Source organism: Hyaena hyaena, unplaced genomic scaffold (assembly GCF_003009895.1).
Source record: "Hyaena hyaena isolate Hyena2069 unplaced genomic scaffold, ASM300989v1 scaffold_85, whole genome shotgun sequence".
Lineage (NCBI taxonomy): Eukaryota > Metazoa > Chordata > Mammalia > Carnivora > Hyaenidae > Hyaena > Hyaena hyaena.
Genome location: NW_024080717.1, coordinates 2776053 through 2801373, shown reverse-complemented (window position 1 = coordinate 2801373; position 25321 = coordinate 2776053). Strand labels below are relative to the sequence as shown.

At 53.9% G+C, this 25321-nt stretch overlaps 1 protein-coding gene across 1 annotated transcript in view; it reads left to right on the top strand.

Moving 5' to 3' along the window:
• The window catches only part of CLCN4 (chloride voltage-gated channel 4), a 63288-nt gene that overhangs the window by 22117 nt on the left and 15850 nt on the right, over positions 1–25321 (top strand). The window contains exons 3-11 of the mRNA XM_039234250.1: positions 1534–1688; positions 4312–4411; positions 8356–8543; positions 10831–10953; positions 16047–16253; positions 16357–16437; positions 17341–17886; positions 19651–19837; positions 21539–21937. Coding sequence (XP_039090181.1) covers positions 1545–1688; positions 4312–4411; positions 8356–8543; positions 10831–10953; positions 16047–16253; positions 16357–16437; positions 17341–17886; positions 19651–19837; positions 21539–21937 — 1975 coding nt within the window. The 5' untranslated portion in view covers positions 1534–1544. The remainder of the gene's footprint in view (positions 1–1533; positions 1689–4311; positions 4412–8355; positions 8544–10830; positions 10954–16046; positions 16254–16356; positions 16438–17340; positions 17887–19650; positions 19838–21538; positions 21938–25321) is intronic.

Genomic DNA, 25321 nt, shown 5'->3' with positions numbered 1-25321 from the left:
GGAAGAGGAGAAACTCTGCTTGGCCACCATCCTGGCAGGGGGAGCCCTTTTGACTGTATCTTAAGAACAATGAGAAGCGAGGGTGGCGCAGCCAGCCCGGCCTGGCTCTTGCCTTGTCTTAGTCTGTTTGGGTTGCTGTGATCAAGGCCCACAGTCTGGGGGGCTTACAGACGATACGCATTTCCGTCTCCCAGTTCTGGAGGCTGGAAGGCTGACGCCAGGAGCCAGCACGGTCGGGTGAGTGAGGGCCCTTCCCGGTCAGGCTCCTCATTTGTGTTCTCACACGGTGGAAGGGGTGCAGGAGCTCTCTGGGGTCTCTTTTATGTCTGTCTGTCTGTATTTACTGTCTTTTCTTTTTTTTTAAGTTTATTTATTTTGAGAGAGAGACAGCATGGGTGGCAGAGGGGCAGAGAGGGAGAGAGAATCCCAAGTGGGCTCTGCGTGGCCAGCACAGAGCCCGATCCGGGGCTCAAGCTCAGGAAACTGCGGGATCATGACCTGAGCCGACAGCAAGAGTCAGACGCTCAACTGCCTGAGCCACCTGGGTGCCCCCAGGGTCTCCTTTAAAAGGCACTAATCCCATTCGGGTCAGCCATGCCCCCCTGACCCCATCACCTCCCCAAGGCCACGCCTCCTAATAGCATCACCTTCGGGGTTACGACATCAACGTGTGAATTCTTGGGGGGACACAAACATCCATGCCATGGCGTGGGTCCTGTGACAACTTATCCTCTTCCCATGTCAGTCTCTGTGGGGCCTCCCCAGGGCGCCCCCCCTCTCGGCGCACCCGGCTTCCATCAGGTAGCCACTTGGCTCCCACCTGCAGTGACGACCACAGGGGCCGCCTGCCTGAGCCGTCGCCTTCGCCTCACGAGAGGCCCAGTCACGGGTTGGGTTCCAGGGCTCTGCGTCCGAGGGGCGCCTCCGCCCTGCTTCCCCTCCAGTGCTCATTGGGATGCCTTCCCCGGTTTTGCAGAACTTGAGGTTTTTCAGAAATGCAGGTGGCCGGCCCTCATGACTTGCGGTTCCGAACGTGTGCATTTTCCTGCTCACTAAAATGCACTTGTAAGCCTAGCCGCCGCCACCCCCCCCCCCCCCCCCCCCGCGACACACACCCTCTGCTCTTTCCCGGACGTGTGCGTGTGTGGAGTGGCGAAAAGTCTGTGCTCTTATTACGGGTACTCGTGCTGTTTGCAGTGGCCCTGAAATGCAGTGCTGGGGGGCTTCTAGAGTTTCCAGTCGGAGGAAGGCTGCAGCGTGCATTACGGAGAAAAGACTTTTGTCAGACACACTTCGTCCAGGCATGAGTTGTCGCGCTCTTGGCCGTAACTCAGCGTTCATGAGTCAGCAACATCTGTTCAATAAGATACCCTTAACCAGGAACACAAAAGACAAGGTTGTGGATTGACCGGTTCACCCAAATGCAACCTCCTTTACAGAGATGGTGCTTGCAGGAAAAGGGACACGTGGGTGATTGTGCCGTGCCCGCGCAGATGTCCCGCGTGATGCTTTTAATCAGGTTTTCTCTCCCAGGTGTAACTAGCATGGTCCATGCGGGAGCAATGAGTGGGTCTGGAAACCTGATGGATTTCCTCGACGAGCCGTTCCCTGACGTGGGGACATACGAGGACTTCCACACCATCGACTGGCTAAGGGAAAAGTCACGGGACACCGACAGACACAGAAAGGTAGGTGGCGTCCCGAAAAGACCTATTGAAGGCGATCCACCCCGGATGGCTGGGCCATGCTTTCACGGGACACTTAACTGAGCTGAGGTTAGGGTCACCTGTCACATGCTGGAGTACATTCTAAAAAAGAGAAGGGCTAGTGAGAGAGGCAGAGCTGTGGACAGATAATTATGGTATCAGGTGCTTTGGGTGGGAGGCTGTGTCGTACAGAGGTATGGTGTGGAGGGCAGTGCGGGGCCTCTGGAACCAGACAAGTCAGGTACATTGTGCCCTTGGCCCCTTGAGGCTGGGCGATGTTCGGGGTGCCATTTCCGGTCCTTGGTTTCTCATCTGCAAGGGTGGAGGTCATCAGGCGTGCAAGTCGGCAGTCAGCATATACGGTAGCGGCCACGGCCAAGTGTGGTATCAAACACCATGTGATCATTCAGGAGGGATGGTCGGGGAAGGGTTCTTAGAGAGGGTGACGTTTCAGTGGGGTCGGGAAGGGTGACTAGCAGGTTGTTAGGTGGAGGAAAAGGAAAGGATTCTAAAATCAGGAGGGGCCGTTTTTTAAGTCGCAGAGGCATGAGAGAACATGGCATTGCAGGTGGTGCTGGGGACCCCGAGGTCCGGTGGAGGGTTCCCAAAGTGGGGGGGTGAGTGTGGCGACTCGGGCCATGGGGCCACGGGAACGACCGAGTAGGCCATGGAGAGGGGTTTGGCTTTCATCTTCCTGGTCACAGAATACAAGAAAGATGCGCTGCAGAGGGAGCCGCAGGGAGCTCGGGAATTAGTTCGAAAGAGGAAGGAGGTCTGACAAAGGGCGGTCAAGTGCAGATGGGGACAGGCTTGGGGTCAGGCGTTACTCAGAGGCGCCCCTGACGGGATTTGGGGCGGTTACCTGCGGGGGGTACGGGGAGTCCAGGATGAGGCCCTGGCTGTGGCTCAAAGCGGATGAGGCCTCTGCGGACGAGAGGGAAGAAAAGGGGAGCAGCAGATTCGACGGGGCGGCCGGTGAGTTCTGTTCGAGCCGCTTGGAGCTTGTGCTGTGCAGGCCTGGGGCTGGTGGGCGGGGGAGAGCGCTCTGCAGTTCAAGGGCGAGGTCAGGGCTGCGGTGGCGGATGCGAGCGGGTGCCTAAGCGTTAGAAGTGGCCGAGGCGGTCCATGTGCGGAGAGGGGGAGGTCAGGAGGCGGCCGGAACTGTGGCCGATGCCAGGACTTAGTAGGGACAACGGGACGCAGGTGGGGTGCCTGTGACACACACTGCGAAGAAGCCCATAGAGGTGAAGGAGGGGAGCCAGCAGTGGCCACCAGCGAAAGCAGGGAGAGCGGGGAGAGGGGAGGTGGGGTGAGGAGGATGGCCCAGCCTCTTGGCTCCCAGCGTGGAGGAGTGCGGGAAAGGGGGGCCCTCAGCCTGGAGCGGAGGCGGTTGGACTCTGGCCCTCGGGCCCAGTTGGGCCTGGCGCCGGTTCCAGTCACGCAGGTGTTCTGGAACCCGGCCACGCACGCCCACGCACGCCCTTTGACGTGTGCGTTCTGCACGGCTCCTTCTGTGCCCCAGTAGCATGGCTGAGTGGTTGTGAGAGAGGCCCGCCGGGCCCTGGAGTGCAGTCTTTCCAGAAGGTGTTCGGAAGGCGCCCCAGGAAGGTAGGGCTCTGTGCCGGTGGAGGCCAAGGAGCACCTTTCCAGTGTCCTCAGGCGCGTTGGTCCACCTGGCGGAGTGACCCGGGCCGGCTCACTCGGAGCTCTCGCTCCTGACGTTCACCCTGGGAGACGAAGGAAATGAACTCACTGTTGAAGAGGTTCTTTTGTGAGCACACTTTACAGTGTAAGTTAAAGCAGGAATTCTTGTTTTTATTTTATTAAAACAATTTTTTTTAATGTTTATTTTTGAGAGAGAAAGAGACACACACAGAGCACGAATGGGGAGGGGAGGGGCAGAGAGAGAGGGGGAGACACAGAATCTGCAGCAGGCTCCAGGCTCCGAGCTGTCAGCACAGAGCCCAACGCGGGGCTTGAACACACGGACCCTGAGATCATGACCTGAGCCGAAGTTGGACGCTCAACAGACGGAGCCACCCAGGCGCCCCAGTAATTCTTTTCTTTTTTTTTTTTTTTAAGTTTATTTGTTTTTGAGAGAGCACACGAGCGCACGAGCAGGGGAGGGGCAGAGAGAGAATCCCAGGTAGGCTCCGCCTCTGTCAACTCAGAGCCCTACATGGCCTCGAACTCCCGAACCATGAGATCACACCTGAGTCGAAACCAAGAGTCTGATGCTTAACTGACTGCGGCACCCATGCACCTACCCTCCCCCCTCCCTCCCCCAGCAATGATTCTTATTGAAAATGGTGACGATGAGTTCACCCCTCCCTTCAGAATGTCTTCTGAATAGTCAAAGATGAAATCACACTTAGGAAGTTTTTTTAATAAGTGATTTTTGGGGGGTTTCTTTCTAAGTCTTTGGAGACTGTGTGGCATCCTTGTACGTCTGCGAACTAGACAGCCCGTGTCATCGTGCTGGGTAACCAAAAGGATACCGTCAGTGGCATTTAGTTTTCTAATTACATCCATTTTTCTCAGGCACCCCGTTTCCCACGACAGGAAGGATGTATCCAGATCGGCCACTGTGTCTTTTTGTTTCTAGATAACCAGCAAAAGCAAGGAGTCCATCTGGGATTTCATCAAGAGTTTGCTGGACGCCTGGTCGGGATGGGTGGTGATGCTGCTCATCGGCCTGCTGGCGGGTACGTGGAGGGTCGCGCAGCAGACACGCGGAGGGGCCCGTGGTGGGTACATCGAGGGGCAGCAGGGCTCCTGGGTCGGCACTGCACATACCAAAACCCAAATCGACCACTGTTTGGGATGGTATTCCGAAAATGAAGTGTTTCTCTTTTATCCCGTGCCTGGGTTTTCTGACTTGAAATATCCAGGAGCAAAATACACGCCATACATTTAACGTAGCATGTGCTGTCACTAAGTCAGGACCCAGAGGCCTGATCTGTCATCACAGAGTCTGACGCGGGGTTCGAACCCACGGACCGTGAGATCATGACCTGAACCGAAGTCTGACGCTCAACCGACTGAGCCACTCAGGCGCCCCTGATCTCTAATAGTAAAACCGTGTAGGAGAGAGGTGTTTATGAATACTGGCAGGCCCTGGGATGAATCGTACACATCCTAAAGATACTCAGAAAAATTCCAGCTGCCCATGGGGTGTGGTGTGGGCCCAGGGGTGACACCTGCAGCCTGACGTTCTGACCCTCAGGGACTCTGGGCCCCTTCAGTTTAGAATCCTGGCTCCTTGCTTGCAGGTGGGAGGTGTCCCCAGAGCTCTCCATGGAAATTGCTTCCTGAAATGTATTTCCTTTTAAGAGGCTGTGAAGGTTAATGTCTAAGAATGAAAAAAATCTGGTTGCCAGGGAGGGGCCTAAAGAGTCCAGATGAGTGTAGAAGGGGGATTCTTTCCCTCTGGTCATGGTGGCTGTTCGTCCATTTCCCTGATATTAGCCTTCCTTTCCCAGGGGCACCCCCTGTATAAAAGCAATATCGGCAGAGAATTCAATTTTATGTACATACGGTGTTTTGCCACCAATTTGTTGGACTGCTTCCCCGAAGACCTTTCAAAGTGGGCAGGGTAGGAATTTACTGTGAATTTTGACATCTTTATTTAGAATAGGTTTATGAAGCCGTAGACCGTATCATTATTCTTGGCTTCGAGGAAGGAGAAGTAAATGGAGGAAATCCGGGATAGATACTCCGACATCTTCCCGGGTGGATTTATTGACTAATGTAAGAGCCTGACGGGGCTTCTCATTAACAAACCTGATACTGACCAGCGGGCTTCACTGCCAACCCAATTCATGTCCATTTTTTCAGGAAGAATCACCTAGGGAATTAGAATGAAAGTTCTGCTGCCTGGGCTTCAAGTAAATAGGATCCCTACAGACGGTGCCCTGGCATTGGGTAAAGCTCCCCTCCTTTCTTTCTCCCGGCCCCCTCCACGTGTGGTTCTAATGGGCAGCTGGGGCTGAGAACCCCCTGACATTGAAGGTGGCCTGAGTGCTCTTGTGATCTGGATGTGCCTGGGAGAGCCAGCAGAGTGTGTCCCGTTCGCTTTTCCGTTCCCCAGTTGTTCTGACCTTGGGGAGGACTCAGGGGTCCCACTGCGTGGCCTGGTCTCTTCTCAGTGGCACCCTGGGCATCATACTTTGAGTCCCACGATGGGGAGGCGCGAGCGGGGTCCTCTCTACAGCGCGTCTATCGGGAGTTACCACTGGGTGTCGCTGTTGTTCCACCGAACGAAGCTGAGCTGCTCAGCGCCTTCAAGCCCAATCAGCCTGCAATGGAAGGTTGGGCGAGGGATGAGGCGATTACAAATGAATGAATAGTGACGAAATCCGGATGATCCTTGGGTCCCGCACTTGGATACCTACAGGACCCCTCCCTCCCCTTCTTAAGGTCTTCCTTCAAAGGTCATCTTCCGCTTGAGGCATTCCCTGTCCACCTTTAACAAAAGTCATCCCTCCCTCTCTCAGCCTCATCCCCTCGCCCCAGTGTGCGTGTGTGTAAAAGCTTTATTAAGATATAATTCACATATCGTACAAGTCACCTTGTTAAAGTGCACAATGGAGTGATTTTTAGTGTATTCAGAGTTGTAAAACCGTCACCGCAATTTTAGAACATTTTCATCAGCCCCCAGAGGACCTCCGTACTCCTTAGCTGTCAAGCCCGGTGCCCCCAGCCCCCTTCCACCCCCAGGAAGCCACTGATCTACTTCCTGTGTCCACATATCCACCTCTTGGGGGCACTTTGTGCAGTGGAGTCCTGCAGTATGTAGTCCTGGGACTGGTTTCCTTCACTAGGCATCACGTTTTGGGGGTCGCCCTGTAGCGTGCGTCAGTGCTTCCCCCTTTATCGTTGCCAAATACTGTTCCACCCTGTGGATAGACCCCATTTATTTCTCCATTCGGCAGTTCGGGGCGCACGGGTTGTGCCTGCTTTTCCACCGCTGTGAGTAGCGCTGCTGTGAACATTTGTGCGCAGGTCCTCGTGCGGCCTCTGTTTTCATTTCTCCTGGGTGGATGCCTCGGGGTGGAACGGCCGGGCCAGATGGTAACTGTTTTCCCAAGTGGCTGCAGCGTCTTAACGTGCTTCATTTTCTCTCCAGCGCTTAGCACCGGCTAACGGAGCCCCCGATTTACTTACTCATTTTGTCCAGTGTCTTTCTTCCCCCCGATGACGTGCAGTTCCACGAAGCCAGGGACCCGAGTCTGCTTTGTATCCCCAGGGCATGGACTAGGGACTGGTGCGTGGTGAGGACATGCTGAGTAAAGAGCCCTTGCAGATATATAGTCCTGACCGCGTCCCCGACGCAGATACGGCAGCGGATAAGGCACGTAGAGTGGACACAGAGTCTGGACACCTGGCCTGACCCGTGCCGTGGCAGGCAAACCACACCACAGGGTCTCTGCCCTCCCAGCCCCACTTACGGACTAGACACTATACACACACATACACTCATCACACAAACACTCATGTTACCAGGATGTGACAGGTATGGTGATGGGGAAGGTCAGGGGTGGGTACACCTAGCTCAGACCTAGGAAATCAGGGAAGGCTTCCCGAAGGAGGTGATGTAAACACTGACTCTGGAAGGTAAATAGGAGGTAGGCGGGTGGGGGAAGGGCAGTGCTGGCTGGAGTGGCACAGACAGGAGAGCCTGGTGTGCCCTGGGAGCATTGTGGGGGCGAGCTGGCATCCATGATGGAGAGAGATGGAATGGTGTGAGGGGCTGGCTGTTCGAGTCCGCGGCCTGCTAGGGATTCAGGTGTTCTCTCAAGAGCAGGGGGCGGCTTTCGATGTCACGGGAGAAGAGCAGGGAAGGGTGAGCTGTGTTGCAGGTGTGAAGACGCCTTCCGTGTTGATGCAGGTGGGCAAGAGGTATTGAAATGAAGATCCAGTATCAGCGCTGAGAATTCAGTGGCCTGAAGGGCTTCCCCCTGCCTCTGTAAAAGACCCTGGAATGGGTTATTCTGGAAGGAGACCCGAAGGTAGCCGCCTGTGGCCGGCTGCACCCTCTATTTGATCTCCCTTCCATTGTCCTTCAAAGTACTTACCTACTTGGCTAGATCCACAGTCCCTTATCCATAGTTTTAAAACTCCAGGAAGTTGTAGTAAGTGAGAGTTTTCAAGTTGGGTTCCCGTGCGGTGGCAGAACCGTACTTAAATGATGAGGCTACTGCAGCCATTATGCTTCCATTTCCTCGGATTTGTCCGGTTGGCCCGAGGCACATAAACGAGTGTGATCCCAGCATCGGGTCCCCGAAGCCGCTGAGGGCATTACAGCATTTATAGGGCATAGGTACCTTGTTTCTAGAATTCTGAAAGCTGCTGGGCCCCGGTGGCTTGTGATGACCCGAGACCTGCATGGCGCTCAGTCCCACGGGATGCCAGGCACCCAGGCCGCGCACACCATTGGCCTCTGCTGCTCACCGGCACGGGCACGGCTTGCCCTCGCCGTAAGTGCTCAGGAGGGCCGACGACGGAGGAGAGCTGCTTCCTCTACGCGGCCCTTCTGCAGCCTGTTCATCTCCTGGTCCGGCCGCGCCCCTGCGTGGGCCCCGGGCCCCGTGTTCTCTTGCGCCGCCACAGGGCGACTCCTCTAAGTGGCTCTCGCTGCTTCTTCCAGGCACCTTGGCTGGGGTCATCGATCTCGCCGTCGACTGGATGACCGACTTGAAGGAGGGGGTCTGCCTGTCTGCCTTCTGGTACAGCCACGAGCAGTGCTGCTGGACGTCCAACGAGACCACTTTTGAGGACAGGGACAAGTGTCCCCTGTGGCAGAAATGGTCGGAGCTGCTGGTGAATCAGTCGGAGGTGCGTTTCCGGGCAGGGTGGTGGCTGGGGGTGGCCTCCGTTCCACAGGCACTTTGGAACACTGCCGTGCCTTCTGTGACTGACTGCTTTTACCTCCAAGTGTCCGAGCTGTTAGCCGTCGGGGCTCAGTGCCAGTGCGGCTTGGCTTCGCCCAGCTCTGCGGCACAAACTGGAGTTGGAAAAGCCTTCCGTACCGATTGGTGTGCACGATATGCTGTATGTGTTCATAAAAGCCCTGTTCTTTTCCTTAGGGAGTGTGCTGTTGATCGTGCTGCGGAAATAGGGTTGCTGTTTCTACCTTCTAATAAGAAAAGAAGTGGGGTTTTTTTTGTTTTTTGTTTTTTTGTTTTTTTAACAATACCAGCTTCAGTGAGATAGAATTCACCCCCCATGTGGGTTGCGCATTGAAAGCGCGCAGCCCACCTGGTATTAGAATACCCGTGGCGTAGCGCTGCCGTCACCAATATAATTTCCCACCGTCTCCACCGTCCCCGGGGGAACCTCGCATCCCTTAGCAGTCGTCCCCATTCCTCTCAGCCCTCCAGCCCGAAGCAGCCGCCAACCTCTCTGTTGCTATGTGGGATCGTACGATACGCGGACCTTCGTGTCCGACTTCCTTCGCTCGTATGAGGGGTTCAGGGCAGCCACCTCCTCTCCCGGTTCTGATTCCAGCCACTCGAGCGGGCGCAAAGCACCATCTTGGTGTGGTTCAAGTTCTCGTCTCCCACTGCAGTTCACGAGTGCATCGCAGAGGGTGTTTCTGGGCCTTCTCTTCTGGGAGTGTCCCGGGTGCCTGCCAGCTTCACCCACGACAAGGTTCACTCGTACCTGAATTCCGTGGTGGCCCCAGTGTGCGTCACCGACAGACCAGAAACCCAGGTTGGGGGGAGCTGGGTCGGCAAGATCCACGTTAGGGGTAACACGGGGACGTTCAAGCTAGGACTCTTTTTGGAAGATGGATGCATTGTATCCCTCTCCTCCTCACCCCGACCGTGCGCTTCCCCCCACCCCCCATGCACTTGCCACAGCTGAAGAGATGTGGAACGCACTTGGCCGTTTGGCTAAACCTGCTTCTCCGTGGAATTGAAAATGAATTCCTTCCAATCTGAGAAGTAGACGGGGACCTTGAAATCTCACACGTTCTCAGGGCTCTCCGTGACTTCCAAAAATAAATTCTCTCCTTGGGTTGCTGGGAGCCGGCAGGCAATAGTGGCTGAACACCCTATTTTATTTCCTCTCTCCTCCTCGCAATGTTTTTTTTGGGGGGAAATACGGCCGTCTATCTTTTCAACCGTTTCTAAGATTTATACTTTGATTCAAAGAAGGACTGTGAGCAAGAGTGAGAAGTTATTTTTGGTCTTAAAACACATTTTTAAGTGGGTGAAATGTATTCTTCCGTCTTATTTCTCCTGCTCCGGGTGTGAATATACGTGACGGCAGAGGTCAGAATAGAGTCTCCTGGAACGTGGTTTTGCATTTCATAGATGCACGTGTGGCCATATCCGTGGCCTGACTCGTAGGTAACCTCCCCGTCCTTCGCCCCTCACTTGAGTAACCCAGATGGTGGCAGGAAGCTGAGGCCGAGACAAACGTCTCCACCCACCCGACCAGGTCCTCAGCATCAATGACCCCAGACCTTGTATTTGGTTCAGAAAGCTATTCATTCATCAGATAATTTGGAATAAATGGGTCAGTGAGGTATTCTGGAGGAGATGAACATGCGTTTTGCCCTGTAAGAGCGCCTGGAGAGCGTGTCCAGGCACACTTTGCGGGTCGGGGGGTGTGATTCGGCAGCCCTGGGGCGCGGCCTGAGGACCCGCGTCCCTCACGTGGGCTCAGGTGACGCCGATGCTGCAGGTCGGGGGACTCCAGCCGGGCAGCAGCGTCCTCCAACGTCGGACATGGCCTTCATGAAAGCCGAGGGAGGCCGGTCCCTCGCCACCTCCAGACAGAGCCTCCGGGGTCCCCAGGGCAGATTCTGGGTAGCCCGCCTTTCCTTACCTGCAGCGGGCAAGGACGGAGCCCCGTGCCCTTGGCGGTTCCCCGAGTGCTGACACTTGGCCCCGCGGAAGGCGTGGGAACAGCCGGGGCTGGGTGTGCCTGCCGTCGCAACGGCAACGGCCGACAAAACCAACACTGGCCTTTTTGTTGACACAGGACCGGATGAAAAGCTGGCGGATGCCTTCCAAGCTCCCGCTCTGCCGTCCGCGCGGAGGGGGTGGGCGGGCGCGGCGCTCGGGTCGGTGACACCTCACATGTTCTTTCTTATTTCCTGTCTGGTGTTTAGGGCGCCAGCGCTTACATTCTGAATTACCTAATGTACATCCTGTGGGCATTGCTGTTTGCGTTCTTGGCCGTCTCCCTGGTGCGCGTGTTTGCACCATATGCCTGCGGCTCGGGTATACCAGAGGTGAGTGCTGGCCGCGTTTCTTCTGCGCCAACAATGAGCGTAGCAAACGCTTCCGTAGCACAGGGTGCCGAGCACAGCCCCAAGCATGCGATGTCTGTTAACACGTTGAGTCCTTACAGTGACACTAGGAGGGAAGTTCCCCTGGTTTGCACCAGAGATCTGAAGAACGTGAAGCACAGAGAGGTTAAGTAACTTGCCGGAGGTCACAAAGCCGGTTAGCTGCACGTTGAACCCAGCTGTCTCGCTTCGGGATTTATGTTCTTCCAAGATCAGACGAGATCGGGCGCTTTCAGGGTGGTATGGCCGTAGACTCGGGATTTATGTTCTATCTTCAGGATTTATGCTCCGCTGCTTCTCAGATGATTAAATTCTTGTCTTTGCGAGCCGGGCATAACTCTTACAGCCTGTGGAATCAGAGTTCATGAACCACATACCTCAGTGTGGCACCTGTGACGTAATGTGAACAAAGACAGTGATGGATGTTAGTTGCCCGGAAAGTTCACTGATGAGTCAACTTTCCCGTGGGTCCCCTCCCTTGCCGCGTTTTGCTCTTCTGGTGACGCGGTGATAGTGACCCTCAAAAAGCTTAATTCCCCATTCAGCGTGTGCACTGTGTCCGCGCGCTTGTAGGCTTAAGAGTTCTTATGTCTTTTAGCATTTTCACGTAACCGAAGTGTGAGGGAGGTGACCTCATCGATCAAGAGGGCTGCTTGAGATTAAACTTCCAACCTAGGAGGACCTACTGGCTAAGATAATGATAATTGAGCTAATTCCCCAAAAGCCCCGCCGCTGAGCATTTTAGCCAGAAACAAGCCCACCAGTTTTCTTACGCTCTATGGATGCAGTTCAGTTTGCCTTCAGGCTGGTGTTTCGGCAGCGCCCCCAGGCGGTGGAGACGGCAAGTTTAGAGATTTGACCGATGATGGCAACAGCCCCACATCGGTCCCTGCTCCCCTGTGCCCACGCTTTTTGCTGGCACTTGCCAGTACTGCCGCTGTTCCAGGCGGTTTGTGGAAAGGGCTGGAGTGTCAAAAGAAAAGCCCAGTGTTGTCCTGTTCCAGGAAAGAGAGAAAAAATACATCATGTTGACTTTTTGATGGTTTGTATGAACACATTACCGCAGGAAGCTGAAAGGCGAGCCGCAGTACCATCCAGTTCTGCCTCAGCGTGACACAGGTGTCCCCGCGGCTCACAGGGCCGTGCAGAATCGCACAAGAGAAACCACGGCGCTTGTGGGGAAGCAGGCGCCAGGCACGCACCACGCAGAGACTTCTGCAGCGACACACAGAGCAAAGACAGAAACCCAGTCAAAACAGTAGCCCAGTTTGCACACGTTAAATGGTTAAGAGATCTATACTCGCCCGTGAACGTGGGAACTGCTAGAGGCACGTGCTGTGTGTGTTTCGTGCGTTCCTGCACGGCTCCATACAGCCGGCGTGGTTTTCCAGGCTCGCGCCCTGTTTGTCCCAGATGAAGTTGCGCGGAAACAAGGCGCGAAATTTGCATTATGCTCAAGTTCTTCCCTAACGCATGAATCACGGTGGAACAAATGTGTTTTCAAAGCAAGCACTGTGGCCAAATGGACTGTGTTGTGTTTGGTGTCTAAGCTGATGCACCCCAGCTGATAAAAAGAGCAGACTGGGGTTGGCCTCTTGGGTTTATGATCCCACTGCCCGACGGTAGGCTTTTTTTTTTTTTTTTGGGGGGGTGGGGGGACCCAAGTCGCCTTTCCACAATGAGCAGGGGGCCGATGAGGAATTGGAAAATTTAAAGCGGCAATAAAAGGGGTGCTGGGCAATCCCATCTTCCCCTTCCAGCAATGTGGCCAAACTTGCGATCTCGTAGGCAGACAGGGGGCTTGGAGGTGAGCTCTGTGAGGGGCTGCTTGCACTTGGCCTTTGTCCGAAGCAGGCATCTATTCGTGACAGCCGAACTGGAAAGGAGTTAAATCCTGAGCCAGGCCTTCCGTTTCCTGTGCGGCAAACGTGCAAGGCACAGCCTGGTGTCGAGTGAAGAAAGCGGCAGGAGAATATGTCACGTATGATTTCCGTAAAGTCCACAAACAGCCATAACGAAGCTGCACCCCGATTAGTGACACACACGTACACGGACGGTATAAGGAAAGGCAAGGAAATGATTGGGATCGGGAAGGGAGAAAGTTCCACTGAGGAAACAAACCAAGGGCTTTCGTGGGTGCCCATCCTTCGATCTGAAATACGGGTATGTGGGTGCTTGCTTTATTAATATGCTTTTTAATCCTATATAACCTATAACGGATGTGTTTCTCAATTTACGAAAGAGCTCACAGTGATCTTTTAAAGTGCCAGGAAGCCAATGGCGGTTTTATAATTAAGTTTCGGTTACAATAAGTCAGTAGTAGCAACAGTTTCACTGTTCGCATACTACAACTTGAAATCCCTAACCTTGGGGTACAGTACTTTCCCCAGGTCTCGGAGGAAAGGGGCAGCGGGAAAAGAAAATGTAAATGGTTCACGCTTAAAAAGAACCTCGTAGTCGAAACCCATCTGACTAGGTAAACTGACTTCACGCAAAGTGAGATACAAGGCCATTCACCCTCAGGTTAGCAAAGAGACTAACTGCGTGGGAAGGACATTCCTTTGGAAACCTTTTTTGAAATACAAATTCAGAGGACATTTATTTTGTGTAATACATGCTCTTGTATAAAGCGCATTGGAAAGTGCACACTAGTTCTTGGACTTGAGGATTTAGAGAGAAGGAGGCAAGGGTGTCCCCCTTTCTCATCTGCTTTGTCGGTGGAACCCCTGTTGACCTCAGAAGAAATGTCCTCTTACAAGTTCCTTTGAATTGATGTTTCACTTCAGTGCAAAGTGTGAACATGCTCACCAGTGTTTATTTCCCAGAAAGGTTTTACAGTCCACACCCCAAGGGCCCAGAGCCACCCCAAGATATCCTGTTAAAGCCCCGCTTGATTCTGTCTCTATTTATTCATCTTAAGCAGGTGATTACATTTTGGCATTTGCCGGGAATGAGTTTGCTTTCTTTAGTTCCTAATTTCATCGTGACAATTTTATAAAATCATTTTAGAGAATTACAAAATACCTATTACATCGTTCAATTCACCACATGTCACGGCTGGTAGAGGCTCAGGTAATTTAGATGCTTGTAATTTTCTAAATGGTATGACGCTCTTAAACTGTACCCTAGGGTCCAAATCGACATTAACTAACTGACAAAAAATTATAGATAATTTTATTCGAGGCAACGCAAAAGGGCAGGACTGTGGCAGGCATAGTAAAACATCCCTTAAATAAAGGGATCTGAGATCCCCTGGGGGTGGGCTCAAAGAGGCCAACTACCACTAGTGAAAGACGCACCGCTTGCTTGTCTGCCGTTGGTGAAAGGCTAGTTTAAGAGACACTGTCCGATTGTATCGCTAGAAGACCTCACTTGTGCTTTTTAGGGTACATGCCCGCACGCTCTCGCGCTTGGTATTTCTCCGTGAATTAAGAAACGGAGCTCCATCAGTAGATGACAGTGCTCCATTCAGACCCCTTTAAAATTGGAGGATTAGCTCAGTTCACAACCCCCGCCCCAAATTGCCAAAGGTGATGTGATGCCGGAGAATGTTCGGGGAGCATCCCTTGAATACGGAGAGCTGAGGAATACCCGTACCACTCTTTTCGGGATTGGAGCAGTGCTTCTGCGCATGGGCTGCGTTTTTGAATCACCCTGGGGAGGCTGTAAAAATCCCCAGGCCCCAGAATCCCCCGCAGACCGACTGCATCAGCTCTCTGGGGGGAGAGCCATTCCTCACTGGTTTCGAGCTCCAAGCTTGAGAAGGACTGTGATAGCTATTTGAGAAATTAACTTCTTGGCATAACAGTGTCCACTAGGAGGCACTCGGAGGATGTGCCAGCGTCCTGACACTGACGAGACATAACATTGTCCCATTCTGTATTTATGCGATGGGAAAACAGAAGCTGACCACGGATGTCATTGGCTGACTTACTCATTACAGACTTGTAAGCTGCCAGCTCAGACGGTAAACATTCGCTCCGTTTCAGCCAGTTGTGGGAGAGGTTGAAGGTAAAAAATTACTTCCGCGTCGGTGATGCTTCTGGACCCAAAGAATAGGGATTTGGGGTAAGGAGGACTCCCAGTATATGAAATCAGTCACGGAGATTGGCACCCAGTTGAATTCTAAAAGCGTGAGGCACACTGCACCTTGAGTAGGAAAGCCATTATTTGGCCTTTGAAAATGCGGGGAGATCTGCAAAAGGAACAAAGGTGACTCTACCTTTTCGCCCTGGACCCAGTCATCGTTACATCCCCTGACGACGCGCTATTAGAATGGTGAGCATCTTCTTTTTCCGATACCGTGTTAAGAATATTTTCAGACACATAGAAAAGTTGAAATAATTGAGCGGTAAAGCCCCAGACCCCTGGCCTGCTGCAGGGGTCAGCAGACTTTTCCAGAAAAGGGCAGGGAGTCAATATTTTAGGCTTTGTGAACCGAGAGGCAAAGTCTAGCAACTGTTCTCAGTAAAAGGTTAGTAGTCTGGTTTACACATTGCATTTAAAGATGTTAAAAGCACTCCGAGTTTGTGGCTCATACCAAAACAGGCAGCGGGCTGGATGTAGCCCCTGGGTCGGAGTTTGCAGACCCCGACTAACGCTCCAGTTGCCATTTTGTTCTTTGCTGTCACACAGTCAGCCAGCCTTCTACCTCTTTATCTCGGACGTCCCTCAGTAGTAAAAAATTAACCGTTCAAATCAATAGATACACGTCTGTCTTCAACACAACAGAGGCGAACGTGAACAGGATAAAATGCCCTAAAGAAAATGAGACCCTGATAGTCGCTTCTTCAGGCCGCATTATGATCTCTTACTACTTTAGAAATTCTCCAGATTTGTTATGCATTGAATGTTTCCAAGTTATCATTAATGAAAAAATTACGTGCTGTTATAAATTGTTACTATAAAATCCTAGCCAAATCCAGGACGAAAGTAGCCTGTCCTTGGGAATGATCCGGTGAATCTAGGGGGTGGGGGGACTTGTCACTTTCCTCGCTGTGGCATCGAAGGGCTCGCTCCACCGCGTTCCGTTTCAGATCAAGACCATCTTGAGTGGCTTCATCATCCGGGGCTACTTGGGGAAGTGGACCCTGCTCATCAAGACCGTCACCCTGGTGCTGGTAGTGTCCTCGGGCCTGAGCCTTGGGAAGGAAGGGCCGCTGGTGCACGTGGCCTGTTGCTGTGGCAACTTCTTCAGCAGCCTTTTCTCCAAGTACAGCAAGAATGAGGGCAAGAGGCGCGAGGTGAGCGGGCTCCGCTCCCGTCCTCGGGGACGGTCTCCCGGGGGCCCTGGAACGTGTCGCGCACACGCGCGCGCGGGCCCACATGGCGCCCTTTGCCTTGCAGGTGCTCTCGGCTGCCGCCGCCGCCGGAGTCTCCGTGGCCTTTGGGGCTCCGATAGGAGGTGTGCTCTTCAGCCTTGAGGAGGTGAGCGGGGGCGGGACGCGTGGCCCGAGGGGTGAGGCACGTGGGGGGCTGGCTCCGCAGGAGGCTCTGGGGGCTGCATTCGAAGGGGCTTTCACAAGATTCCTGCAGCTCGTGAAGAAGCCCCAGTTTTTGCCACTAACCACCTGTTTTCAAGTATTTTAAAAATCGCCGTGTGATTCTTTTCTTTTTTTTGGAAGTTTGCAGTCTGTCTGTCTCATAACCAGCCTAGTGAGTCGTTGTCGGTCCTGGCGAGCTGAACGGATCTACTCCAGGGGTCAGCACTTGCTCTCTGCAAAGGGCCAGAGCGTAAATATTCTGGGCTTTGTGGGGCTTCCGGCCCCGCTTGGAACTGCTCGGCTCGGTCATCGTGGCCTTGTGGCTGCCCTGGGGTGTGGGTTTTATATGACTTTCGCATGTCACAAGACCCTGCTTTTCCTTTTGAACGTTTCAGATGTCACAAAATGGTTCTTTTCCCCGCCCCCGCTAAGCATTTAAAAATGTAAAAACCATTCTTAACTCACGTGCCCGCGCAAGTACGTTTGCGAGGCCGGGTTTTCCAGCCCTTGACCTATTCTGTTGTCCATAGAGTCAGATTTATTTGCCTTTAGGAGAGTCTTTGTGACCTAAACAGAAGCATAATGAGATATTTTCACTTCTCTTGACAAATAGCTCAAACATGTCTTGAGCAGCATCTATTCTGCTTTTAAACACACGGCCCTTTCAGTGCCTCCGCTGGTGCGTCGTGGTCCTAACTGGACCCAGTTTGAGGAAGCGAGTACTGCCCACGTTCGGTCCGAGTGGGACTGTCACGCTAGGCGCCGGCGGGTGGCAGCGGGTCAGAGGCCGGGGCTTTGCGCGGCCCTGTCTTCAGCCACTCCCTGAGTTTCCGCTTGTTCGTCCCAGGTCAGTTACTACTTCCCCCTGAAGACCTTGTGGAGGTCCTTTTTCGCGGCCCTGGTGGCGGCCTTCACGCTGCGATCCATCAACCCCTTTGGGAACAGCCGTCTCGTTCTCTTCTACGTGGAGTATCACACGCCCTGGTACATGGCCGAGCTCTTCCCCTTCATCCTGCTGGGGGTGTTCGGGGGCTTGTGGGGGACGCTCTTCATCCGCAGCAACATCGCCTGGTGCCGGAGGCGCAAAACCACCAAGCTGGGGAAGTACCCGGTGCTGGAGGTCATCGTGGTGACCGCCGTCACCGCCATCATCGCCTACCCCAACCCCTACACGCGCCGGAGCACGAGCGAGCTCATTTCTGAGCTGTTCAATGACTGCGGGGCCCTCGAGTCCTCCCAGCTCTGTGACTACATCAACGACCCCAACATGACACGGCCTGTGGACGACATCCCGGACCGGCCGGCCGGGGTGGGGGTGTACACCGCCATGTGGCAGCTGGCCCTGGCGCTGATCTTCAAAATCGTCATTACCATCTTTACGTTTGGCATGAAGGTGAGTGAAGGGGAGGGAAGATGTGGGGGGCGACTCGTCCTCCTGGGGTCGGCACCCTGCTTGCCAAGGTAAAATCGTCACGGGGGCACCTGGGAGCTCAGTCGGTTAAGAGGCCAACTCTGGATCGTGGCTCAGGTCACGATCTCGCGATTCCTGAGTTCGAGCCCCGTGTTGGGCTCCGCGCTGACGGTGCAGAGCCCACTTGGGATCCTCTCTCCCTCTCTCTCTCTGCCCCTCCCCCACTTGTGCGTGCGCTCTGGCGCACACTCTCTCTCAAATAAACTTCAGAAGAAAATTAAAAAATAAAATCGTGATGGGGGGGCGAAAGGGGAACTGACCTTTATTGACCATTCTCTCATGCCAGGCACTTGACATTCTTTTAATCGATAAGCAGTGCTTTTGATAAACCAGCCTGTGAAACTGAGATTTTAATCACTTTACAAGTGAAGGAGCTAAGGCTCAGAGTTCGTTGTTCATACGGCAATGTGGACAGCTTGAGGGGTTTGCACAAAACGCACGCTTGTGTATGAGCACCCAGGACCAGAAGCCAAACATTTCAAACGCTGCAGAGCCCCTGTAGCCTTCCATTACCGTTGCTCTCTGTGTGGTCCTTTTATGATTTGTTTCTTTTTACAAAGCCTAAGAAACTGGGTACTTGAGTGTGTAATGGTCAAATGCAAACCTGGATTTTTGCCTTAAGAATGAGGATGGGTGGGCATTATTAAACAGCCAGCTGTCTCTGACCCGTCATCTCCTAGCAAACGGATTATTTGTGCGGCTAATAAAGACGCTTGTGGCCTCATCCGGTGACTGCCAGGAGAAGCGTCCTTTGCAGTTACAGGGAGTTAAATGCCTGGGGATCGGGGGCGGCTCAGAAAGGAAATTTCAGGAACATCCCAGGCACTAGAAATGAGGATCCAAACTTCCCTGGAATGTGGTTGCAAATCCACTTCCATCCTCAGATTGACGGCCGTCTCGGGAGGGAGTGTCAAGGCAGCTCCCAGTCTCGGGGTTGCTGGTCACGCACGGTCCCCACGAGCACACAGAATCAGGCACGTTGTGGAGCACGCGTCTGGTCACGAGATAAATCAGAACGCATTTCCACACGGCAAAATGTGAATCACGCTACTACCACCGTCTCCCAGTTTACGTAGTCTGTTTTTTTGCCGCCTTTCACCCGGCTCGAGAGTATTCAGAATACTTTGTGGAAAGTGCACTTTGTCCGGACGACAGAACGGTCCCGTCTCTCTGGCAGGTGTTGGGCCGTTGAGTACTCACGGGGATGGCGGACCCGTGAGAAGCTTCGAGAGACGCAGGGCAGCTGCTCTGACCTGCTTTGTGTGACCCATGAATGGCCACGCGCCCTTCTTTTCCATTCTTATGCTGGGGCCTTGACATTTCATTTCTAAAGCTAATCTGAAGGGCGCACAAGGAGAGAGGGAGAGTGGGGAGTATCTCAAGTGGCCGATGCTCACTTTGAATGTCATTTGCAGCGGGGCTTGTCATTCTTTAGCGCGCAGCAGGGAAGCCGGGCCCGCTCCCCGAGGAGAGGAGACGCAAGTGCAGAATTGCATTCCATCCAAGTCCCGGTAGCTGGGACCGACTCAGCGGGTGGGATCCCTCTGCCCGCCTTTGCCCAGGGGGCCCCTCCTCTGAAGACTGAGGCAAATGCAAGCTTGTTGAGGGGGGACCGCTCGCTGGGAGTGGGGCGCGTGGACTCCTCCCCTCATGCTGCTTTTCCCTATGTCCCTCCCCGCCCCCAAGATCCCGTCAGGTCTCTTCATCCCCAGCATGGCTGTGGGCGCCATGGCAGGCAGGATGGTGGGAATCGGCGTGGAGCAGCTGGCTTACCATCACCACGACTGGATCGTCTTCAGGAACTGGTGCAGGCCCGGAGCGGACTGCGTCACCCCCGGCCTCTACGCCATGGTGGGAGCAGCCGCCTGCCTAGGTACAGCCCCGGTGGGTGGGGGGCGGGCTGGACAGAGCGCAAGGGCGGCTGAGGCTCGGGCACCGGCGACAAGGAAGGCAGGGACTCGAGTGTTGGCATTGTCAGGCCAGGCAGGCTCGTGCTGCTGCCCCGGGGCACTCCCGAAGTCCCCGCGGCTTGGCGCACCAAGGCTTATCTCCTTCATGATGTGCGCTCGGCCCTCATTCGAGGAGCCCACGTTTGGGAATTTCCCACTTGCTCGCATTTGTGACCCCCTAGGTCACTACTTGGGGTGCGTTTGCTGTCGTCCTGAGACATGCACAGAGCGGTGGCAAGTGTCTTGTGTGGCATGTGCGGTCCCAGCTCTGGGTGGACAAGGGTAAGGCCCGCCTTCTGGTCTCAGCTTGACTACCAGGCGCAAGTATCTCTCAGTGGTCTAGTCAGTGCCATGTTTTGGCGCCTTTGTGCTTCTGGTTCGTGGTTTTGCTGCTTCAGCTGCCCTCTGACCACAGGGCTGAGGCGCTGTCCGGTGATGCCAAGCATTTTCTTATGGAGAAAATGGGTGTGCGGAGAGCTCCCTTCGGGCCTGAGGTACAGCGCTCCTGGCTGTGAGTTCAATGTTAACGAGTCATCCACATATCCTAAATGTGCGGTCTTTCAACAGAAATACACATAAAATCAGGTTCGGTATTGATCGGTTGACAATTGGTTGTGCCTGGAAACTCACAGAGACCTGACCTTATGTTTCCTGTCGGGCACTGATTCAGTGTTTCCTTGTTCAGTGTTTGTGATGACTTTATAGACACAACAACCACAAGCAGTGACAATCAACTGTGTGTGTGCGTGTGTGTGTGTGTGTGTGTGTGTGTGTGTGAGAGAGAGAGAGAGAGAGAGAGAGAGAGTGTTTGAGTTAGTAGAGGGCTTTCCTCCACTCCGTCATTCAGAGCCCAGGGCTAGGAATGCCCCTCTTGCAGCTGCACCTTCTAGAAGGGTGGGTTTCACCTGGCGGGGGGGGGGGGGGGGGGGGGGGGGGGGGGGGGGGGGGGGGGGGGGGGGGGGGGGGGGGGGGGGGCGTGGCGCTGTGCTTCTCAGGAACGCTGGACAATGGAGGAGTCATTTCCGGTTGTCACACCTATGAGGGTGGTGTTAAACATCCCACAGTACACAGTGCAGCCCCCCATCAGAGAAAGATCTAGTCCCCAGTGTTCCTAGTACTGAGATCCAGAAAGTCTAGTGGGAGCTCATTTACTGGAGGATCAGTAGGGGCTGGTATCCAGTCTCCTTTTAAATACTGAGGGACACAGAGTTGGGTCTCTCTCCTGTCTGTAACTCCTAGGAATCTCTACAGCTTTCTAGCTCATGGGGTTCTGGAAAAGAGCCGCATTTGCTGTTTCAGAAACATGCACAGCCCACGTAGGGTCCCCTCACCCAAGAGCCAGGCATGTGGTCTTGGGTATAGAGACAGCCCCGTTGTCCCTCACTGAACAAGCACCCCCCCGCCTCCGCCCCATCAGACGTGACTTCGGGCTCCCTGGGGCAAGGCTGCCCTTAACAGCCTGGCCTCTGTGGCCCAGATCCTCCACGGGCAACCTGGAGCACTGTCTCTTCACAACGGGTGTCGGAGAATTTATAGCCAGCTTGTCCGCTTCCGTAACCCCCTCCCCCCCCACCCCCCAGGCCCGGAGACGAGTTTCAGAATTGTGCTCCTCTCTTCGGTTGCAGGTGGCGTTACCAGGATGACGGTGTCGTTGGTGGTCATCATGTTTGAATTGACGGGAGGCCTAGAGTACATTGTGCCCTTGATGGCGGCGGCCGTGACCAGCAAGTGGGTGGCCGATGCCTTTGGGAAAGAAGGCATCTACGAGGCTCATATCCACTTAAATGGGTACCCATTTCTGGATGTGAAGGACGAGTTCACGCATCGCACGCTGGCCACCGACGTCATGCGGCCACGGCGCGGAGAGCCGCCTCTGTCCGTGCTCACCCAGGACAGCATGACCGTGGAGGACGTGGAGACGCTCATCAAGGACACCGACTACAACGGCTTCCCTGTGGTGGTCTCCAGGGACTCCGAGCGCCTCATTGGCTTTGCCCAGAGGAGGGAACTGATTCTTGCAATAAGTAAGTAAAGTCAGGAAGCCCGTGACGCGCTAAGAGGCGAATGGCAGCCTTTGTAGCCCCCGAGCTCTCTAGGTAGACTGCGGAGGCCAGAGGGCTCCAAGCCGGGGGCGCCGCGCGTTAACACATCCACATGTCCCTCGGGGATATGGAGGAAATGCAGATTCTGATTCGGCAGGTCTAGGGTGCACGATCGGGGGAGAAGGGCAGAGGGGCACAGAGAGGGAGGGTCCCAGGCACGCGCCATGCTCAGCACGTAGCCCAAGGTGGGCATGACCTGAGCCGAAATCAAGAGGGACACGCCCAAGCGACCGAGCCACGCAGGCGACCCCTGCATTTCTCCCCGGCTCCCGGTCAGTGGTGAGGCCGCGGGTCCCCAGCTCACCCTGGGAGGGACGACGTCTAGGGAGAGACATGGCTGGCTGTTTGCGCGCAGCCCATGGGGCCCGCTGCTGCGGCTGCCTCTTTTAAGGGGTTGTCCGGCGAGGCTGTGAAGGAGGGAGGAGGGGGCGCCGGCCCCGGCCAGGGCGAGGCGGTCTGCGACGCAGGCTTTCAGGCCGGCTCACCGACTTCTGTGGTGAGTTCTCCGTCTCGGACGCCTCCCTGGGCACCACACGAACCCTTGGCTTCGCTCGGTGGCATTATGTCCCGTCCCACTAGCTCGAGGCCCTTGTGGGTTGGTTCCGTGTGGTGCTCTCGCTCCCCGTGTGCTACGTGAGATGGGCCGGGCTGAGGGGCCGGCTGTGGACTTGGGACAGGAGCGAGTGGATGACGCCCCGGTGGGGTGTGCCAGAGACCGGTGGCTCTGAGCAGCAAGCCTGCGGGTGCGTCAGCCTAGGGGTGCCTGCATGGACAGAGGGATGGGGGTAGAAGGATTCCCAAGAGAAAGGGCTGGGCGTGAGGCATGTGGAGACCTAGGAAGGAGGACAGTGAGCTTGGAGAACCCCTCGGGGTGGGTCCCGCCCGTGGCGTGTGGCCAGCGCAAGGGCCGTCCCGCCCAGCATGCTCACTCTCGTGATCCGCTCCCGGGTCCGGAGCTCACGGTGGGCCGAGGCACGGCTCGTGTGGATGCTTGATGACTTTACCCTGTGGCCTGTCTTGCAGCGTATTTAAGTTGGCCAGTGGGACTTGGGTGGGTGTGGACACCTTCGCCAGATGACCAATGGCTTATCCCTGCCCTTGGTTAACTATCTCCGAGGGTCCTTTTGAGTTTCTAAAATCACTTTGTGATGTTAAATAGCTTTTAAAGTATCTTTAGGGGCGCCTGGGTGGCTCAGTCTGTTAAGTCACACTTCAGCTCAGGTTATGATCTCACGGTTCGGTTCGAGCCCTGCATCAGAGTCTGCATGAGCCCGGCATCAGAGTCTGCACTGACGGCACTGAGCCTGCTTCTGAGCCTGCTGCGGATTCTCTCTCTCTGCCTCTCCCCTGCGCGTGTCTTCTCTCTCTCTCTCTCAAAAATAAACATTTAAAAAATACCTTTAAGGTATCTTCATCAAAGGCTTTATAAAAATAAGTCTAGATAGGCCGTATCCTCTAATTTGAGCTTGTTGCTCAAACATACTTACCTTCCTCAAAGCAACAACTGAGTTTATATTTTACACACGATGGCGCATTTGTGCTTACGTGCCCGGTGGTGCTTCTCTTTCTCATAGGTCCTCTTGCTTAACAGGTAGGTGCCTTTGGGCATAAATATTGCCTTATAAATAATGAGATCTGTTTTAAGCTGTATAAGTAGGGTTGGGTTTGTTTTAAAATAATGTAATCAGCAGCCTCTAAAAATCCATTCAATCCCTAAAATCTTTTAAGCAAAGGTTGAAATTTAAAAACTAAGGTAATAAATGTCACCAGATCCATTACCCTATTGTGTAGCTGCAGGCACACCTGCTAAGAGACAGCTTACTAATTTCGCTGAAACCCATTACTGTAATCAAGTGGGAAGCAATAATTGTCATCAACCGGTTAGGGAAGAAATTTAAGCTTGCGACGGAGTGCTCTCTTGGAAGCTATGTTTGGAATGTCTAAAAAGGCAACACGCCGGGTAAATAATACCAGTATGCTTTCAATCAGACCGATAATGGTATAGAAGCTGCTGTTTACAGGGTTTGTGGAAAGGCGAGGAGTGCTTCCCTCAAAGCAACCAGAAAGGGTGTTTTCCTCATCTGTGACAAGAGGGGTCCCCGTACTCGGGTGGAGAAATATGTGACTGGTATTTGCAGAATTATGTGACCTTTCGTGAATCTAGAACTAGTACTTTAGCATTTTGCTAGTGACTATTTCATGCCAATTGCATTTTCAGGGGAATTAGGAACAAAGATTACAGATAGGTAGATTGAGATAGCCTGGATAAGAACGGTAACTGAGGCAAATAAGGATCTTTTTTACGGGTCGTGTTAAAATAATAGGAACTGCTCACATGAAGCTGAAAACGTTTTGTTATTTTCAGACATCTCTGGAATGCCAGACCATAGCCATTGTCCTTGTTAAAGAGCGATTTGGTAGCCCCACGGAGGACGTGCACCCCTCCCCCATCACATACTGACACATGGGGCCGTGTGTGACCCTCGTTCAAATTCCCAGTAAATGGGGCTTTGCCTTTCAGTGCTGTTTGCAAATATGAGGCTCTTTCTGTGCTCAGCAGGGCTCAGACTCTTCTAGTCTTGAATTCTGCAATTAGGTGAGGACGGGTTCAGAGAGGACTCAGCGGGAAGCCGCAAAGATGATTAAAGGGACGGAAAGTCAGAGTCACAGGCAAGAGTTACGGGAACGCTCATTTTTTTCGTCTGGTGGGTGATTTAATGACGATTCTCCAGCATGTGGAAGATGCTAGCTTGCAGAAAGGGATCTATGTCCAGAACTGAACAAAGTGTTAGATCCGTTGGAAGGGCCATTTAGGGATAAAGCAGTTTCTTCTTGGGAGGGCTGTGGATGGTGGGAGAGCGGCGGTGTCATCTGCTTTCTGCTGGGGCTTGACACACACATACGGGGGGTGGGGGGGGGCTTCTCCATGCCGCGCCAAACTGGAACTTACCATGAAATCCTCTGCTTTTTCTTCTAAATAGTTTGTTTTTTAATCGCATCTTTGTACTGACCACCACCACGACAGTTGCTTTCAGTTTTCCATTTTAACCTTTCTAGTTAATTACATCTGTCATGTGAGAGCATTTTTGATGATCAGAGTGGTAGAGTATTCTCTCTAAAAACACAATGACTCTGAAGTAGAACTTCTCAACCTTAACAGTATTGACGTTTGGGGCTGGGTCATCCTTTCATGCGAGGGCTGTCCTGTGCACCGTGTGACGGTTAGCAGTGTCCTCGGTCCCCCACTCGGTGCTTGTGGCAACACCAGCCCCCAGTTAGGGCGACCAGAAATGTCTCCAGATACTT